The sequence below is a fragment of the Phodopus roborovskii genome, unplaced genomic scaffold (genome assembly GCF_943737965.1).
Source record: "Phodopus roborovskii unplaced genomic scaffold, PHOROB, whole genome shotgun sequence".
In the NCBI taxonomy this organism is placed as follows: Eukaryota; Metazoa; Chordata; class Mammalia; order Rodentia; family Cricetidae; genus Phodopus; species Phodopus roborovskii.
The window spans coordinates 34,257,418-34,277,520 of NW_026126525.1; the positions used below are offsets into that span (position 1 = coordinate 34,257,418).

Below are 20,103 nucleotides of genomic sequence, written 5' to 3' on the forward strand. Positions count from 1 at the left end.
GATGGGGTGTTTTTATTTTGTAAAGCTGTCATGGAGGGCAAGGATTCTGTTACATTATAATAAATCTCATTTTCTATTTGATTTTCTTGTGAAGAAAAAAAGTCCATGCTCACTAAAATGTGTTTGTTTTACACTCCATATTTAGAACAGGCAGCAAGAGTGAGCAGGAAAGGAGGGGCTCTCTGGCCCATGGAGACCTTCCTGATGTTTGAGGCTGACTATCTGTGGTGAGATGACCTACGATCCAATTCTGACTCTACCCTTCAGCAGCTGTGCAATCTCCAGCATTTCTGACTCTATGTGTAAAAATGCAGATTTTGATATAACTTGACCTTCCCCATAGTGTTGCTGTGGGGTTAAATGACTAAGGTGTACTTGGGACTTGGAGCAACATCTCCCACGACCCTGGCTATTCTTAGTAGGTCTTCTAAGATCTTCTTAATGAAACAACAGAAGGTTGGACATTAACTGTGGTTCATTTACCTTGTGCTACTGGCCATCATGTTCTATTACTTGTCACCTCTAGGAAATTTATAACACAACTCAGCACACATGCATGAATATGGAGGAGACAGATAAATGGCATGATAATCTTTATTGAGTGTGGTCCCTGTGGCTCTTTCTATTGTACCTTTGTCTGCTTCATTTTGTAAAATGATTCTAAACCATTAATTTAACAATAATTGAACAACAAGGTTGTTTTTGAAAACCAGTGCTTGGAATGCATCACTCCATCTTCCCTTATTCTTTTTTTATTCTTCTAAAAATATGCTACAGATTATTTATTTATCTTGCTGTTGTGGGCACATGAACACACACATGTCCATATGCACATGTTCCTAAGCTGCCACACCTCTCTACTCTAGTAACATCTGTCCTATTTATATGTTTGACAGCAACTGTTCAATCATTTTTGAGAAAGTGTCTTGTTGTGGGCACATACTCCCACCCCCTACACATAGTGAAGGAGAGACAGGCTACCAAACAAAGATGACAACATTTTCTCAGAGCCTAACTTCTGTCATAAATTCTTCTATCTTAACCATTATGTGGTCATGTTGTACCATTTACATACATGAAGGGAAGTGGACATCTAAATGTTATCAGATGCCTTGATATCCAGTTATATAAATGTGTTCCCGCCTGTGCTCTGGGCCACCTCAATGTAATGCTTTCATGGAATGTTACACCATTCATCTTCCTGACCCCAGGTGAAGGAGGGTATTCAAATACTTGACCACTGAGGACATTGCTAGGCATGCATGTACACATGTGCGTGTGTGTGTGTGTGTGTGTGTGTGTGTGTGTGTGTGTGTGCGCACATGCATGTGTGCATGTGTTTGTTCTGTAAATAAGTCTTCAGCTTCTGTGGCTAATCTCAGGAAGAATTAAGTTATTTACTTTTGCTGAATGTCTACCATGTCCTGGGTATCTATGCCAGGCTCTTAGGATGGAGCCATGGGAAATGAATTCAATCTGGATGAAATGGCCACACAATCGCCTTTATTATGCTAGAAAAACTTAAGACAGATTTTAATGATATATTTAGATAGTCAGAAGGTAGGCTTGGGGTCTCTCTAAGTCCAGTAATGGAGGACCCCTGCACTCAATCTCAGCTGAGCTATGTGAACCGCCCCAGCCTTAATGGCAATAACTCCTAGTGATGATTTCCACTCTCAACATTTATTAGGAAACCCATGTAGTGTGCAAGAACCACATGAACTGGTTTTTCTCTGGAGTCAAAGGAGCTCCAGATACAGGATGAATGCTACCCCATAATGTAGACAGACACTGGGATATGAGCAAGTGAAAATACCTTTGGTTCCCAAAGAGTCTTTCATTCTCAAAAATGATTTTATACACCTTTTAATATTTCAGCCATTTTCTGCTCAAGAAAAGCTTTGTCCTATCTGATGATGAACACACCCCATGCTGTCATGTGTTCCATGTACTATTTTTTCTCAAGTGCAGCAACTCTTTGGATATAGTGTTAATTTCTTCCTTAAGATGCAGCTGTGTATTTTTCTATTTAAACTAAAAGCAAATACACTTTGCATTTTCTGTGCATGCAGATAACTACAGATGTGGATTATTGCCATATGAGGACTTGCTTACACTGCTCTAAGAGAAACCACATCATCAATAAACCAGGACATAGGTCTTGCTTATGGAGAAACCTTGTCAATCACAGTGAGTCCAGTCCAAAAAGAGTAAGGACAGTACTGGGAAGAATGCCCATCCCTACAGTATCTTCAAACCCAATCTCCTAAACTATAAATGTACTATTGCCAGTGTTACATGTGTTTGGCTTTTGTTTGATAAAAATTATTGCATTTTTCTCGAGTCAGTAGGCTTCTTTCCACAAACTACCCGGAATTCAGTTTCCATTTTCCTCTCAAAGAATTCATCCTACCTTAAAAGTCTTCAGAGCCTCTTGAGAGTTTTTGGGCTGGGAGTAAGGCTTGGGTGTCAGCATAGGCACTGCATTGGGAGTGATAGGTTTGCTTGGAGGTCCACTGCCGCCTGCTGCGCTGGTCTCTGGGGCACTGGTGCGAGCAATGGTGGTTTCAACTGTGGCAGTGAATTTGGGTGGAGGCAGTGATTGCTGCCTCAAGTACCTCATGGGGCTGGGGTCACTAGGGAAGGATGATAAGTTTGGCTCTGTTGAATGGCTTCTTTCCAGAATTTTTGGCATCTCCAAGCGTTCGAGCACAGCCTCACTGATGGTGAACCTCTCAATGTACTGTTGGAGGATCCCCTCTGCCTCCTCCTGCGACCGTGCGTTCTTATAGGCCTCGTGCAGCTCCCTCTCTCTCCGCTCTCTGCAGGGTGGGGCAAGGGAAGAAGAGCAATAAGCAGCCAGGAACAGTGCAAAGATTCCCACCAAGGCAGAGTAAAACCAAACTATAAACAGTAGCACTGCAGGTTTTGTGATAGCAAAAGATAGCAAAGAAAAAGCATAGCTAGGTACTATTATACCCTAACAACAGAAAGACCCACTTTTCTTGAACAATCTCTCTATAAGTTTTGATGCTTTTCCTTCGTTCACTTGTCCCGTCTTCTCCAGACATCAGCTTCTCCATTTTCTTCCTTTCTTCCTCTTTCTTGATTAAGTCCTGAGAAGCACTTCTTCTACGGCTCTTCCAACGAGCCAGGTCCTGGGGGGGGGGGTAGAGAGAGAGAGATACCATGTTCTTTCTCAGCCTTCACAGAATTCCCTTTCTGTGACTCACAGATCTGCAAGCACTGAGAGATGCTATGCTGGGACACTTCCACACAATCCCATGAAGGTCTGGTTGGAACAAGGATGTCTGGGAGGCAGGGAAAGAAAGTGCATGCTATCATTATCATGGCAGCCACTTATTAAAACACTGAGGTGTGACATATGCAATTATTCAATGTTGCTTGGCAAATTTGAGAGAACTTTCTTACAAGGTAATAATCACAGAAAACTCCATCCTTCTCTATTCTCACCTCTGCACTGGAAATAGATACAGAATGGTTAGGAATAGATACAGAATGGTTAGGATTTATGTATAGTTTTCTCCTGGACGAGAGAAAAACGTGGCTTTGGAGCTGTTTTACAGATATGTGTGGATTCCTTTCCTCCTCAGGTGAGGCCAAGACCTGTCCTACAGGTAGTTATAGCACAATGGTGACACTTCTGGGTCAGAGGGACAAACTGGAGCTTTGGGAATCAGCCTGGCTCCATCTTGCTCACACACTGTCTGTTTCCTAGCTTCTCTGAACGCATTTTTATTTTCTCTAAAATGTGTGTGGCTGTTCCAACTCTGCTTACAAGTCTTGGGGTTCAATGTGACAACACACTTAGGCACTAGACACATAGACATACTGTCATTACACTGTGCCAACTTTGGAGAAATTAGCGCTTTGGAGTCAGCTTTGCAATAGTGACCTGTGCTCTGTGAGAAACAAATAAAAGGATTCTCTGTCTCTGCTGAGCCCAGGCTCTCCCTGCTGTAGCTCTCTGCTCTCAACACACTCCCTCTAAGCTCTCATGGGCCTTCCTTTTCCCTACTCACTAGCTATGGAACTTTAGGCAGTGACTTAGCTGGGCTGGGATTGCTTACATCTGTGGGTGCTGGAAGCTAACCATTGTTAGCACACTGGGTTACTAAATGGGCTGGATGAATTACCCAGAGCCAAAGCATCTAGAACAGTGCCTGCTACTGGTACAATCAACGCTGATCTGGGCAGTCATCATAGTCCCCCACCAGTCTTAAATACGGATTATTAAAAGGCAGCACACCACAGCTCTGTGCTTATCCTAGTTGCCCGCCTCCCACCCTTTCTCTTTGTGACCAAGCTTTGGTCCAGAGTACCTGCTGATACACACCAGTGTCAGTTTCTCCTCTCTCTACGTTCCTACAGACCCCTCCTTTAATCTTCTTAGGTCAGGTCTCTGTAATGCTTAGGGCGGCCCTCCCTAGCAGGGCTTTGAAGTCCAAGTCTACCCTCCCTGCCCGGTGGTCGGCTGAGTCCCTCCCCAACTGCCCGCGGCCTTGGCCCGAACTCACATCTTGCCATTTGTCGTCCTCTTCCCTCAGCTGGTTATTTATCAGCTGCAGCTGCTCCTGGCGGGCCCTGCTGTGCGGCAGCACCGCTGCCTCCTCCTCACACCGCATGTCAAACATACTCGTGCTCCTGATGCGGAGAGAGCAAAAACAAAAAGCAGGCAGAATGAGCGCGGGCGGCGGGCTCCTGTCACCACTGCACGTCGCCGCCTGGGGGCGCTACTGGGCTGAGAACTGCCTCTTCACTCTGCAGCGGGAAGCAGCCACCAGTAGCACAGCCCAGAGGGGATGTCTTTGTCCTCATTGATAGCCCTGTTTGGGGCAGCTTTTTAGAAAGGTGCCAAAAAGGGGCTAGGAGAAAGCACCTGAAGGTGGACACTCTCATTTAAAGGTATATAATTTAAGGAGACGAGCACATTCCATGGCAGGGGAACTTAGCTACACTTCATGGTGATAAGAGAGGGCTTGCCTGCTCTACATGCCCAAAGATCATTTCTTCACTTTCAAAAAAAAAAAAAAAAAAAAAAAAAAAAAAAAAGCGACACCCCCTGCTGCACATTTAAATTGATGCTGGGTGTGTTGTGTTTGTTTCTTTTTCTTTTCTATACAATTATGTAATTGATAGTACATCTTGGAATCAAGAAAATGAGGCATTTTGTAATAGGAGGGATAATTATATAAATCAGGGTACACTTTGTACCTTAATGTGTTCACAATCGTTTTGGTTTAGTTTTGTCAGGATTTCTAAAACTTTACTTTTGAAATGAAAGGGAGAGGGCAGGCAATGAGGATGAGCAAACCTTTTGGCTGTGCGTGCCATTGATACATTCTGTAGGAGCTGACAAAGACCACAGAGCTCTCAACAGACCAGATAAGAGCAAGCACTGAAGCAGCAGGGAACACAGGAGACCAAAGCAAAAGCCTCCTCCCCATCCCGACCCCTTAGAGAAACCATAGGGCCTGAGGATCACAGGGTTTGCCTACACAAGAAGTAATGGAGAAACCTTCCAAGTCCCCTAGGGGTAGAAGATGGTGGTCATCCATTTTTGAAGGCAGCTTAACAAGGAACGACAACAGCAAAAAAGCCATGCGCTTGGCAACTAACTTATTCCAGACACCATCAGTGCAAATGGCAGCAGCCCTATATGAGTTTGCATGGATGGCTGGGTTCCTCGCCCCCTTTCTCCAGGTGCTGGACATTTAAAATCAAATCTGAGACCTAGAAGCTTGAAGACTATCTTCCTCCAGAGTGTTCTAAGAATCCAAATGCCGATTTAGTTTTGAATCTTAGGTTTCTGTTAGTACAAGTGTGTGTGTGTGTGTGTGTGTGTGTGTGTGTGTGTGTGTAAGCACAGTGGGAAGCTGCTGTGGTCTTCTCTGTTGACAGTGCTGGTTTCCAAAGCTGTGCCTCATAGAAAAATAAACTCAAAGGGGAAAGGGGCTGTATGATTTTTTAAAATCTATTTTATACTTATAATTAAGAAAGGTTTGGAAATTTACAGTGTTAAGTAGAAAAGTCTAACCCCCCTTTTAATATAAAAATTCACCTAAGTAGGACTTCTAGAAATAGATGAAAACTCATATACCTTTCTAGTTAAAAGTGGGGGTGTGTGAGAATTTTACCTTTAAAATAGTCAATCCAGCCAGTTATTTTTAAGGCAAATTACAATTTCTACTAGGGCCTTGTATGTATAACTGTCTCTGTATATCTTACACACCAAGCAGTCAACAGAGGGGAGGAGAGAAGGCCATTGTGCTGCCAGTGAGTTCTAAGGGCAGAATTCTGGGTTGGTCATAATAGGTAGCTACTCAGTCGCTTCCTCAAGGTGGGAAGGAAGTAGCTGGCTTCTCCAAGGTGTGTGATTCAGCCCGCTCACTAGCTGTTCATGGAGGGATGAGAGGCCTTCACAGCTGCCTTTCACAGCCTTGAGGATCTGACTTACCCCAGCCCAAACATGGCCAAAGGCCAGACAATTAAGTGGAACTCTTGTGACCCTCTCCTAGAGCAGGAAGTACTACCCCCTCCACCTCAGGGTTTTTGTGTTTTAAAAAAAAGAAATACCAACAACTTGGCCAAACAGCAAAACTGTGACATTTTTGTCATAGTGCTCCCAAGATGCAGACTCCTCTGGCAGAGGCATGTGGAGAGGAATGACAAGCTGAGGAAAGTGAAAATTGTGAAAATTAAACTTAGAGACATTCTTAACAGGCCAGAAGGTGGAGATTTTGCTATCTAGGTTGACCTTGACTTACATTTAAGACGAATTTTTTTTTTTTTAAAGACTGGGCTTTATCTTAAGAATGTGTCAGTTATAATTGTAAGTGTACTTTATGTCAGTAATTGCCTTTAAAGAGTTTGGAAAAGGGAGAGGGGGAAAGAAGTAAGAACAGTGCACATCTCTATTTTAAAAATTAACTCTTAGCACCACCTTTGATTTTGTTCCCCAAGTGACTTCATGTCACTCATTAATTTGGCACTTTGTGTGTTCTCAAATTAAACCTCTGCACAAAAAAGTCCTTTGACCGCTTCTTGGTCCACAGGGACAGTTGATAAGGGAGCCTGAGCCCAATCCCTTTAAGCAGTCACTAACTTTCTGTGGCTGAGGTTTCAGAGGCAAGTGTGGGGAAGATCTAAACTCTTTTGAATATAGCTTTCTTCCCTGCTTACCCCAAGATCTACTTTGGGCAAATTGCATCACGGCTTTTGCTCAGTTAAGAATAAAGCCATTCTTTCACAATGTTGCTGTTCACCAGGTCAGAGTATTGTTTTACCTGTCAATCTCACATCCTTCTCCTGTCAGGGATGTTAAATATTGCCACTGCAGGATCCAAGAGTAATAACCAGGCCTTGGTTTTTCAGACTGCTTAACTCTGTGCAGTCAGTCAAGCACAGGCTGAATTTCATTTTTGAGGCATGGAGGTTGTCTCCCAGATAACTAAATGGTTCTAGATTGCCCATCAGAACTTGGGGACGGAATATGAATGCTTAGGGCTAAGAGTCTAAACTAGGCTGATGTCATCAACACAAACATGGGAAAGCATGATGAGAAAACATTGCTTAAGCGCCTCCTCTGCTTAAATACCATTACTGTGTCATTGGTAGGAATGACACCCTGGGTTCTACACCCCTATTTAAACTTCTCTCTGTGACGTGGACCTTGGCTCAGCATTCACCCTTTTGTAATGGTCTCGTTTCTGTCGGGCCACACAATGCTTTTGTGTGATGGATGCTGGAATGAAATATTAAATCCTGTTCCTTCTAAGACCAAATACTCAGACCTGGGAAGGATATCCTTCTGAAAAGCCCTTCTACCTTATATATTTTGTGCAGAGTGACCTCTGCATAGGAAAACCAGTTTGGGGACAGAGTTTTTAAGGCCATAGATAAGTTAGTTAAGGTTTTTCTCAAACTGGGATGTGAGGTGCTGAGTGGGAAAGAGACCTCTGTTTGGGAAGAAAAGCCAGCCAAGTGGCAGGCAAAGGAACCCAGGTCCTGTTTTATACCCTTGACCCCTTGCCATGCTATGGAACTTGAACAAAACCCCAATGTTTGGGTCTTAAGTATCCCACAGTTTATGTGACTCCAACCTGGTAGGAACTGGGGCTTTGGAATCTATAATTAGTGGTTAGGATTTATTTCCTTAGTTTGGAAAAAAAAATGTGACTGTAGGAATGACTACTTCATTGTTTATGCTAAGCCTCAGCACATAAGGAGTTAAACTGCAAAACCCATCATACCCCTTCCCTGATTCCAGTAGTTTTATGACTTCCTAATTCAGAAAGGGTACCAATGTCCATATCGTAAGAGCGACTTGAGCATGTCCAGCTATGAAAAACAAGAAGCAAAGCTGAAGCATTGGTTAAACATCAGCATCATGCTTAAGTTGCTTTCACACTCAGCAACTACACACTCCCCACTCCCCACCCCCGCCCTGGCACTGCATAGAACCCATTCTGCTTTGTGGCCCCATGTGCTCTGGTGTGGACTGGGCTCACTATGCAGTTCACTGTGGCATCGGTGCATGCCAGTTAGTGGTAAGTACTGGAAGCATGCACTTTAGGCTAGTGATTAATGTAATCCTATGAACGTGATGCCACTTACTCTGCGTCATCTGACACAGGAGTTCTCGAACCGTATCTACAAGATCAAAAAAGAAAGAAAGAAAGAAAAAGAAATTAGAGGAGTGGCAGAGGGTGGATGATGACACGGACCAACCTGGAAAAAAAAAAAAAAAAGGTGGGAAGAACGGAGCCATGTTAATATAACAAAGCCTTTTTTTGCTGGTCATGCTGAAAGAGAAATGTCATTACACAATTAGCAATCTGCATGAGCCACTGAAACAGTAAAGCCTTGACATTTCCAAAAGCCCATGCTAAAATCCGGAAATCAAGTCATCCCATGCTGCCCACAAAGAAAAACTCTGTCCAATGTAAACATGGAGAGGCTTAGGTGAACCCATGGTGTTCAGGAAAGGCAGCTTAAAACACAAGCACAATATGTTTGGTTGTTCGAAAACAGTTCGACTGCTCGTGCCTCTGTGTTGGTTGTAATGGACTGTAATGGGCATGCAACATGCACACACCCTCACTCTGCTGACCTGATGTGTTAATGCATCTGCACAGACAACATCAAAGACTAATTCTACCGTTCCTGAGAGTGAAGCAGAACTTCAGCCAGAACCCCAATCAGTGCCTTTCCATCTGTATTTGACAAAAACCACAATTCCTAGAAAACGGATAGTCTTAATCAAAACCAGACTGAGGCTATCCCACAACTGGAAAGACCAAAGGTTTTCCAAGCATATTCTAGTCTTCTGATAATTTGGGTTTATAAAGCTGTAACGCCTGTGGTATGTTAGGTTTAAGTATATCTGCATAGGGGAAAGGATTTGAAGAAGAGAATATGGCTATATGGAAGCACACATTGGCATCAACAGCTCCATGAGCCAGCCTTCAGCAAGGGTGAGAGTTTAAAGGCATTGTCCTTTCCTGTCCCCAAACGGCTACTATTCACTTGGGCATTTTGAATGTAGATAAAGAATTGTTGCTGTAAAGAAAATCTATCCTGCTTCAAGCTTCCCAGAAACCACACCTCAGAACTTTCAGCAAAACATTACTTGTTCCAATTTCTGAAGGTTTCATTTTATGATTTTAGAGAAATTACCACACAATGTGCACACACTCCTTCCTTCACCTTTCATCATTCTAGAACATTCTAATTCATTGATAATTATTATTTTATTCACAGGGAAGGCAATCCATATGTGGGTAAACTCCCAGATTTCTGTTGGAATGGCCACAAGCAAGCCAAGGAAAGGGCCATGAGGGGCCTTCCCACAAGGTCTTAGATCAAGTCTCAGTGTACCCCAAATGCCACATCTGTGAAGCAAATGGTGAGGGATTCCTCCCACCAGCCTGAGCAGCATCAATCCAGAAGCCTGGATACCTTGTTTTTAGTTAACAATAATTTTAAAAAGTCTGTTAGAATACACATATTCAATGTGGGGCTTGCTAAACCATCTTTGAAAGAGATGTTATTCCTGAGGGATGATTAATGGGGAAATAAATGGCTAGCAGTTGGGTGGTTTCATGTCACTATTTGGATATCTAACTAGTGTTTGATTGAAGTACAACATAATTCAGACAGTGAACTTGTGCACACGCAGTCTCACCCTAGCTAACATTTCTACAGTGTTAGCTCCAGGAAATATCTGAATTTCAATTGTTTCTTCATAGAACAATTAACAGCATTCATGGACATCTCTGCAGATAAACAGATCCCTACAAAATTCAAAGTCTCACTGGGTAAGAAGGTGCCTGACGCTCTTCCTTCAGCAGTGGCCAGAGCAGGCCCTTGATGCCCATTTTAACACTGGAAGGAATAGCACAGGCCCTGAAGACTGCCTTCATTTTTATCCCCTTTCTATGTGCTAAGAAATTCCCTCTGACCAATTTCTGGGTGTAAAAAGGGCACAAATACAAGTAAAGCTGCCTTTGCCAGCAAAAGGGAGATATCTAGCGCTTGAGCTTCATGAGGCTTTTCCAGTTATCAAACAGCTCCCTTCCCCTCTCTCATAGGAGGACCCTTAAATGCAAAGTGGGCTGTGGGGTACAGAACCGACAACTGTGAGAGACTTGGGATGAGCAACCTACCAGAAGAGTCAAGTTTTAACCAAGTTCCACCTGAGGTCAGGGCTATCTGGAAGGGTAACAGAAACAAGCCATATACTAACTGACTATGTTCGTACAACTCCAGGCACTCACAAAGCATCTCGGAATCCACCAGTGCCCAGTGTGAGATCCCTGTACTCCAAGCTAATTTGAAGTGAGAGTTGACCATGGCTTTACCACTCACCCAGGACGAGCACTCAGCCTTGTGTTTTGCACAGTCATCACTCAGTAAACTTTTGTTAAAGGGAAATGCAAATTCATATTTTCTCAATCAAACCAAGAAGCATGTCATGGGCTAGGAGATGGCTGAGTAGGTAAAGGGGCTTGCCACCAAGCTTGGTAGCCTAAGGTTTTTTGTTTTTGTTTTTAAATGACTCACATGGTGGAAGGAAAGATCCAACTCCTCCTACAGGTTGTTCTTTGACCTCTACTGGCACATGGGCATTCCTCCCTCCCCCACCTCATTCTCATTCTCATACAAACATACCCCCCCTTTTTAAAAAGATGTCATAAAGTTAATGGCTCTCTCCACTCATACTAACTATTCATCCTAATATGAATTAGTGGCAGACAGAAGCGGTAGGAACTCACCAGGCTTCTCTGACTCCTCCTGTGATTTGTGTAGGCAATGCCTTGAAGGGAAAAGTGCTTTTCTACTAGGGGCTAAGTTTAAATCTTAGTGCTCTGATTCTAGGCTGTGTCCTAAAGTTTGGTTTCCCATCTGCAACAGAAATCTGTACTCTCAATGTTCGTACCAGGAATGCGCCCCGCTTCCAGCCTGCAGGCCCTTCCCCATCTTTCTTCTCATTCTAGTTTGCTCTACAGCAGCCCATGGACCCAGCATAAAGCATCAGGTTGTGACATCAGGAAGGTGAGTGACAATGGAGGACAATGGATCACTCAGTCCCTTTGTCCTTAACCAGACTCAACCTGGGTACCACGTGGGACCCAATCACTTTTCTCACTGTCATGTTTCTCATTTGTAATTTTTCCAGAGGTGAGCTAGAGAGGGAGCAGACACACACTGAAGAGGATGCAACCTGTTCCACAGCTATGGTCGAAAGCACAGCTATTGCACCTGCTCTCTGGACATCATCATCATAAGATTCTACTACTGTTATTATCCACAAGGATAGAAACCTTGGGTCAAATTCAGCTTATAATGATGACTAGGATACTTACTTTTTAGAATTTCGATTCTTGCTGGTCCCCACTGTGCCCTTGACCCAGTGCTATCAAGGGCTTTTGAGAAGCAGAATGCCAATAACTTGTTTTCTACTGAGCTTAAGAGATAGGCAAAGCACTTCTTTCTCCTCTCATTGTCCAACATTGGCTAGGTATACCACACTTGAACACGCATACCATACACACACACACACACACACACACACACACACACACACACACACACATACAACAGCGGCTTCCACACATAGGACCTTGAACTCCAGGATCTTAAATCAAGTCACAAAGTAGAAATCCTGCCACCAGATGGCAGTGAGGTTGGCTAATGTTGAAAACAATGCCGATTTTATAAATGTTATCTTCCTTGACCTGAAATCTATAAAATCAAGTAGGTTAAAGAGAAGTCTGAGCCTTTTATCAAAGGGTCCTCCACAGGCCAGGAGGAAACAAGAGTTTTTCACTTATCGGCCCACAAGATGAAGATCAGAAAGAACGGTTAGTGAGTAAACTCATTATTCAACTACTCTTCATTCCCGTTTACATGCAAAAGAAGAAACACCCTGGATCAACTGGGCCAATGTCAATCATTCCATTGCTTCTAGCATGAGCAAGTGAGTGGCTTTGAAACACCATGCTGCATTAGTAATATACTCAAAGCATGTGCCAAGGCCCTGACTGAAGAAAGAAAGTCTCAAGGGCACAGGATAACCAGACCTGTGATCATTCCTGGGTATGCCCTTGACAGATTCCTTCCTACACTGACTGCCACAGTGCACAAGGAACTAGATTGGTTTGAATCTGGAGTGTCTGAGGGGCATCCCAGTTCTCCTGTTCACCACATTATCTTTCCATGAATCAGGCATCTTGTTTGGCCTTTTAGTCCACAGCCACTCTAGGGAGGAGCTATTTTCTTCTCCGACTTCAGTTCCCAAAGACTCCCACTCAGAGGCCAGGGGACGAGCTTTAGGGCAACATTTGGTCCAACCAGTTAGAGGCCATTTACTGCCAAAAGAATTCAATAGCTTCACTCATTGACACTAATCAAGGCGCAAGTGCATGGAGCTGGAGCAGCTGCATAGGAAATCCCCCTTTTAATTCAGTAAGACCTCTGTCACACAGTTGGAACTTAGAAAAGGCTCCTATTCTACTTTTCACAACTGCTGAGGAGGGAATCAAGCCAGCCCCAGCCACATACATGCAAAGGCTAACATCTCCATCCAGGGCGGGCTCCAGAAGTACAACTCCAATCCTAGTGTGGATGGGCACATCCCTTTAAGTGACTTTACTTCCCCACTGATTCAGTCACTGAGGACATACTGGATGCTCAGCTCTTATCTAGGCACACAGCAGCCACACACAGAAGAGGCAGCACAACATATAACACAAGCAGGAGGCTCACAGGGGTCCACTGCATCCCTCTGGTCTTTCCACTCTTTGCAGCGTCTCAAGTTCTTTATGAATAACTTCTTCATTATGCTCTCTGCTATCCTGTGGCAGCTGTGTGGATGTAACTAGAGCCAAAGAGGACAGTTCTGTTATGGGAAGAGAGCTTCACCCCAAAGTCTGCTCGCCTGTCACCTATCACCTCTGGGAGGCAGGACATGCTGGGCCTCACCTTCCTCTGTCTTTGGGTTGTTGCTGTGAATGCAGACCTGCTCTTCCTGAGACTCCGGCACTGGTGCCAGCCATGGGACCTTCTTGAGGCTGTTCTCTGTGCCATAATGCACTATCCTAATGTTAATCAAGGAGCATGGTGACAGGAGGCAAAAGGAAGAGGGTTATGAAAGGAGACTGGGAGACTGAGTGATCTTCAGCTGTCAGTCTATGCCAGTTAGTAAAGGTGACATGATCAGATTTAGATGGTAGACTGTGAGTTCTCCAAAGGCCTAAAACACACCGAGGGTGTCTGGTGTGACCTACTCACTGCAGGACTGAGTGATGGCCCGTGTGCACGAGGACTCGAGGCTGCATTTCTCATGCAGTTTCCTGCCTCATCCTTCTCTCAGACATGGAAACCCTGAGGCCTCACCATGCGCCCTAATACTTTTATGTGCGCAGTCTCCCCTCTTTGTAGTACCAACCAGCCTGGAGTTCAAGAGATTGCCCTACACATCATGGGCCACCTCCCACCTCCTTTGGTTCTCCAGGACAAAGTTTGGTGAGAAATGCTATGTTTTCTTCCCCCATGAAGAACTTCACAAGGTTCCTACTAAGCAGGTGGGATGGAGGTTGTAGGAGATGCAGGATAATTAAAAATATTATATTTCTGCCTAAGAGAGAGGAGACCAGACGATAGGCCTGAACTGCCAGATTAGAGCTTCAGATGGCTGCCAGGGAAGAGGAGGGCGGAATCTTTTTCCAGTCCTGATTTACTAGCGACTTTGAAAGCTTAGGGGAAGGGAGAGCCTCTTTTTAATGGATCTGCTTGGATGTTGAAAACTGAGTTCATGACACTCATGGGTAATTTGTAACTGTGGGACAGGACGGGGGATGATGTTATGTGAGCCAAGTTTTCTGTGTTTAGAAGACACATGGCGGTATCACTATGATATCCCTTCTAATTCTTTCAAGTGGTTCAACTAATAAAATGGCACTCAATGGTTAGGCAAAAAGGAATGCCTGTGGAGAGTACTGGCCCTCTCAGGCACTGATTCCCATGACGTCAGACTGGAAATAGACACCTGCCACTAAACCTCACACACATGCTTCCCCAACAATGGACTCCTAACAGTTTTTCTGTTGTTCTGTAGAAGTCTATCAAGTTTATCAAGTCATCTCTAGAAGCTCATGTCATGTTGCTCATCAAACTCTTGGCGTTTTGTTTGTTGGTTGATTGGTTTTGTTTAATTTTGTTTTGTCTTGGTGCTGATGATCTAGCACATGCTAAGCATACAGCCTACCACAGAGCTACATCACCAGACCCAGACAACTTTAAAAGCAGCATTTGACTCCCATGCAGACCTCCTTTCACAGGAGGAAAAGAAAATACCTGCAGTCATTCTGTGGACTAAGCATTTGGTCTTCCTTTAAGTTAAAAGGAGCAGTAGAGGGAGGCGCCACAGAGGGAGTCTGGCTTTGGCTGCTGTGACTGACAACCTTTGCATCATCCCTTGGCCCCGCCTTGCCAATGCTGAGTCGCTTCCAAGTTTGTTGGTCTATCTCTGTCACAGGCCCAAAGTGCACAAACTTTTGCTTGGGGCTGGCTGCTTTCTTATAGGCCTGTGCTTTACGGCTGGCAAAGTCATCTCGGATGGCAGTCTCTGCGTTGATTTCTGGTGAAGGCTTGGGGGCACAGGTGTTCTGAGCATCTCCGTCCCTGGTCAGAACCAGAAATCAGTTCCAGGGCATTCCAAGGCAAGGACAAATCAAGATGAGGTTGAAAAGACAAAACATACTACCATGGCTAGAACACAATGTCTTTCCCATCAACCACCCAAATGAAGAAATGACCACATTCTTGCCTTGGTTAATAGTGCTTTAATTTTCTATTGCTTTCAAAGCATTAATTCCAACACCACAATTGATAGCATAAGAAAACTGTCGGTGCAGTGCAATGGTTAGTTATTCAAAAATCAAGTTGAAATTCTTTATAGTAAGCATGTCTAGGAGAATAAATAACCACTCTTAGAAAGTCAACTGGATAAAGAGGGTGTCTTCTGCTAATGGGGCTGTTAGTATTAATGTTTCCTCTCAGACAGAACATGTTCATTTTCAGACATTCTATGTTGCAAGAGGCTCTCTTTCCAGCCACCAAAACAGAAAATGAAACCCAGATAAGTGCTCAATTCTCTCAATGTTAAGTCCTACTATTGGGGGTAAACCATGACACACCTCATCTTTCCTGATACTTTCAATCTCTCCCATGTCTCCAGGTCAGCTTCTGTAATATTGGAGAGTTTGATGAAGCTTGGAGCCTCACGGTGAGAGTTATGTTTGCCCTGGATTCTCCTCTGGGCCAGGTCATCCTTCTGAAGATCTGGTGCCCTCCTGAAATTCGTTTCCATTGGTTCACTCTCCTGAGTTCTCGTGACACAGGCCACCGTTTTGTGCACCTCTTCTGGTGGGCCCTGGTCTCTGTTGATTTGATTCAGGCCCCCAAGTCATTATAAAAGTCAAGTTTGAGGAAAGGGAGCAGACAAACAGAATGTCAAGCATGGCAACTTAGAGGCTGAGGGCAGAGTGAAATGACAGGAACATCCTTTCAAAAACATAGGATTAAAAAAGCTATGGTCATCTTCATAGGATGGGACCAGGGCCCTGCACATGCTAGGCAAGTGCTCTACCATTGAGATACACCTCTAGCCCTCTGTGCTGCCCTTTTAATACTGTAATAAGGCAGTTTTTTTCCCATCTATGGTAGTCTCTAGCTTGTCTAGGAAGGAAAGCCAGGGCTGGCTAAAAGATGTCTGAGAAGGGCTATGAGATTTCAGTTTGACAGTGATGACTTGAGTAATTCCCACACTACTTAAGTCATGATAAGGAGTATGAATTTTCTATTGAGCCTCTCAGCCCTCTTAGAATGATTTTTACTGCATGAGTAAATGTCACTAATGAGCTTGGCATGATCCAAACTCTAGGGTTACTTTGGAGATAGCTGGAACATGGTTCAGATGGGAAACATCTCAACTGTAAACCTCCAGAGAGTATATTTAAGTTGATTCTGAATGGAAGGTTTCAACATTCAGTCTCACTCCTGTTTCACAGCATTAATCTGGGCTGGCTACTATAAGCATGAAGAACAGAGAATATATACTCTTTTCTCTGGATAGTAACTATTCACCATCCTGAATGCTGAACTGATATTCTTAAATTAAATGCAGGTTGACCTTACATTTAGTCTATCACATTGAAAAGTCTTTCCTGTGTGTGTGTACCAAGCATGGTGGTGCATATCTATCTGTAATCCTAGCATTTGGGGGATGGAGACAGGAGAAACAGGAATTCAAGGACAGCCTCAGCTTGTAAGTTCCAGGCCCAGTCTTGGCTACACAAAACCCTATGTCCAAAGAAAAACAAAACACATAACCAACTGTTTACCACGTTAAATAGTTTTGCTTATAGATTGCCTTTTAATTCAATGACGTGCAAGACAGATAATGATATTCTTAGTTTCACAGACCTCAACTCTCTAAAATGATGGGCAGAGAAATAGTAAGATGTGAACTCTGATTTTCATATAAGGAAAACTGACAATAGGATACATTTTTCAGGGTGAAATTCTACAAGTAAACACTTTGACTATTGCTACCCTTCTCTTTGTACAAAAATCACTGGTCAAATCCCACATAACTACAATTTTCCTTCCTCAGTTTGCTCCAATGTGTACAAGCTGACCACCTCTGGTCTAAGACACTTTAGATCAGCAGTGTTTGGGATTCCAGATTTTTAACATTTTGGAATCTTTTGTACATACATAATGAGGTATCTTGGGGATGGGACTCAAGTCTAAACATGAATTTCATTTCTGTTTCATATACATGCAATAGATATGGCCCAAAGTGATCTGTATATAATATTTTTAGTGCACCTGCATTTTGACTGTGACCTGTCATGTAAAGTCAGGTATGGGATTTTCCACTTGTGGTATGATGTCAGTCCTTAAATATTTTTTGATTTTGAGCCATTTTAACTAAGATGATGGGAGAAAGATGGGAGTAGGAAATTCACTTGAGAATTATTCCTGTGATAGTACCCATGGAAGTGTGTTATATGTTTGAGAAGGTGTGTGTGAGTGTATGTGTGTGTCCTTGCACTCATGAACATGTGTGCATGCATACATGTGTGTATATGTAATGTATGTGTTCATGTGTGTGAATACATTTTCTCATGTGCCTTGACATGCATGTGGAAGTAAGCAGGCAACCTCATATGTAGAGCTTTATCTCATCCCTTGTTGGGGACCCTCTCTTCTTTACTGCTATATGCTAGGCTAGCTGTCTTGCCAGCTTCTGACATTTCCCTTGTCTCCATCTCCCACTGCCTGGTAGACTGGAGTACCCTGGAATCACAGACACGGCATCTGGGATCCTTTGTGGGTTCTGTGAATCTAAACTCCAGTCATTAAACTTGCATGACAGTTTCTGTACCTACTGAGCCATCTACCTAGCCCCTGCTTTGTTTCAGATGAGAAATAGCCAACATTATTTGTCCAAGTGATCTTGCTTGTGTGAGAGACAAAAGAACAAGCTTTTTTTTTTCCTGTCTAAGAGTTGCTAATACAAGGGACTAAAAGGAAGGTAATGGCTGTTTTCTGCCCCCTTTGAATGGAGTGCCATGGCCTTGAATGTTGGTTGTTCTCTGAAAGGCAGCTGGACATGTCTAGGTGGCTAGTGATGTAAACTTACAACACTGGGGGCAGAAAAGAGAGGGATGTGACCATGTAAGATCATTTGTGCTTAATTATGATCTTTCTCATAGACACACAATGCACACCTTTTATATTCTAGATTGTTCTTGTCTGATGGTCCCCGTGAAAGCTGTTTGCTGCCACCCATCTTCTCTACATCTTTTTTCTGGTAAGGTCCATATAGGAGCTGAATAAGTGGCACTATTGGCTTGCTTTGGTTCATCCTTGCCCTCCTTGCAGCAAAGTCATCTTTCTCAAGGTCAGGTAGTTGACAGGCAGCTTCATCTTCTGACTCTGAGTCTTTGCTGTGTTGGGTCAGGAAAGGATTTTCCTTCCGAAGGATGATATCCCGAGTAGCTTCTTTCTCATCTCTCAATTGCTTTTGACTGACAGAGCAAAATCAAAGGGAACTCCACATGTGATCAGATTTAAAAAAAAAAAAAACCCAAAAAACCTTTAACTCCCCATCTTCAGCAATTGTACTGTTATAGAATAGTCCTCTTGATGCTGTTAGTTCAATGGGCATCACCTCATTATTTTAGTAGAGAGTTGCAGTGCAGTTAGGATAGGCTTACAATTTTGAATTCAGCCAGATACAAACACTAAAAAGTCATGTAATTTGCAGCGCTCCCATGAACATCCATGAAAGCAAAATCCTAAATGGCTCAGAAAGTGACAATCCAAATTCTTTTTGTGAAACTGGGAAACAGGTAGGGAACTCTTTATTGCTACTTTTCCTGATCGGCATTATTTGCAATGCATACAATAAGTACTCAGTTTGGTTTGGGCTGACAGAGCAAAGGAATGAGCCCAGGAAATGAATCTGGTAGAAAACTCATGAGTGAAGCCCATGTGCTAGAACACGGGACATGTGCCCACTCTAAAGCCCAAGGGAGGTCCTTCTACGACCAACTGAGCTGAATGGAGACAAATGGGTCAGATTCAAACCACTCGGGAAATGACAGAAAAGCTGACCAAGCCCTGCATTCTCCCATCAGCACCTGCTTCCTCCTTTCCAGTCCCTCTGCTCTCCACCACCCATGTCTGCTTCCTTTCTATTATTGGTGGAAGTGCAAGGCAGCAAGGGAAAGGCGTTCTGCAAAATTATTGCTACAGATGATTTCCATTTTCAAAGGAGTCTTGAAGCCCCTTAAACCCAGAAGCTTTAAACTGTTAAAGGCAATTGGATAATGACATGTCAGGCAGCAAGCCTTAGGACGCCTCTCTCTCTCTCTCTCTCTCTCTCTCTCTCTCTCTCTCTCTCTCTCTCTCTCTCTCTCTCTCTCTCTTTTGTCCTGGGGTGGATGGTAGGCAAGACAGCAATTGTGCTTATGTGGCATTCAGAGAAAATCCTGACCTTTCACCCATTTAAAAGACCAGTTCTATTTTTAAGCCACAACATGTGTTGGAACATTTATTCCCTGTTTATTGTATTCTCAGTTCATAAAGATGACAAGCAAATAAAAATAATCCAATTTCTACAAAAGCACATCTACTCTGTATGGGCTTTTAGAAAGATGACTAAAAGTTTTTGGTCTGAGGACATAGCAGAAGAGCAAATCAAAATAAATGGGTTTCTAAAAAAAAAAAAAAAAAAAGTGTACCTGTTTTGTATAGGCTTTATTAGAGGTGACTCAAAGTCCCCGAACAGAAGACAGAGCTTAGTGGCAAAGCACTTGCCTAGCATGCACACAAACCCAAGTTCAATCACTATTACTGCACCCCCATGTCCGCCAAATGTGTGTAAGGTTAGGCAAGATGGCTCAGAGGGTTAAAGAGCTTGCTGCCCAGTATGAGAACTTTCTGATTCTTGGAACCATGTGGTAGGGGAACTGACTCCCACAAATGGTTCTATGGCCTTCACAT

The 20,103-nt window shown here is 43.5% G+C and overlaps 1 protein-coding gene across 9 annotated transcripts in view; it reads right to left on the bottom strand.

Moving 5' to 3' along the window:
• Positions 1 to 20,103, bottom strand: part of Limch1 (LIM and calponin homology domains 1) — a 298,145-nt gene that overhangs the window by 44,008 nt on the left and 234,034 nt on the right. For 7 of the 9 annotated variants that reach the window (XM_051198453.1, XM_051198452.1, XM_051198450.1 and 4 more), the window contains exons 9-12: positions 8,638 to 8,673; positions 4,539 to 4,665; positions 3,001 to 3,158; positions 2,414 to 2,822 (exon numbers count right to left, since the gene is read on the bottom strand). In XM_051198453.1, the coding sequence (XP_051054410.1) occupies positions 2,414 to 2,822; positions 3,001 to 3,158; positions 4,539 to 4,665; positions 8,638 to 8,673 (730 nt within the window). Of the gene's footprint in view, positions 1 to 2,413; positions 2,823 to 3,000; positions 3,159 to 4,538; positions 4,666 to 8,637; positions 8,674 to 13,290; positions 13,403 to 13,506; positions 13,623 to 14,880; positions 15,208 to 15,722; positions 15,966 to 18,323; positions 18,624 to 20,103 lie in introns of all 9 variants that reach the window. The other 2 variants (XM_051198458.1, XM_051198454.1) reach the window with 2 other exon arrangements.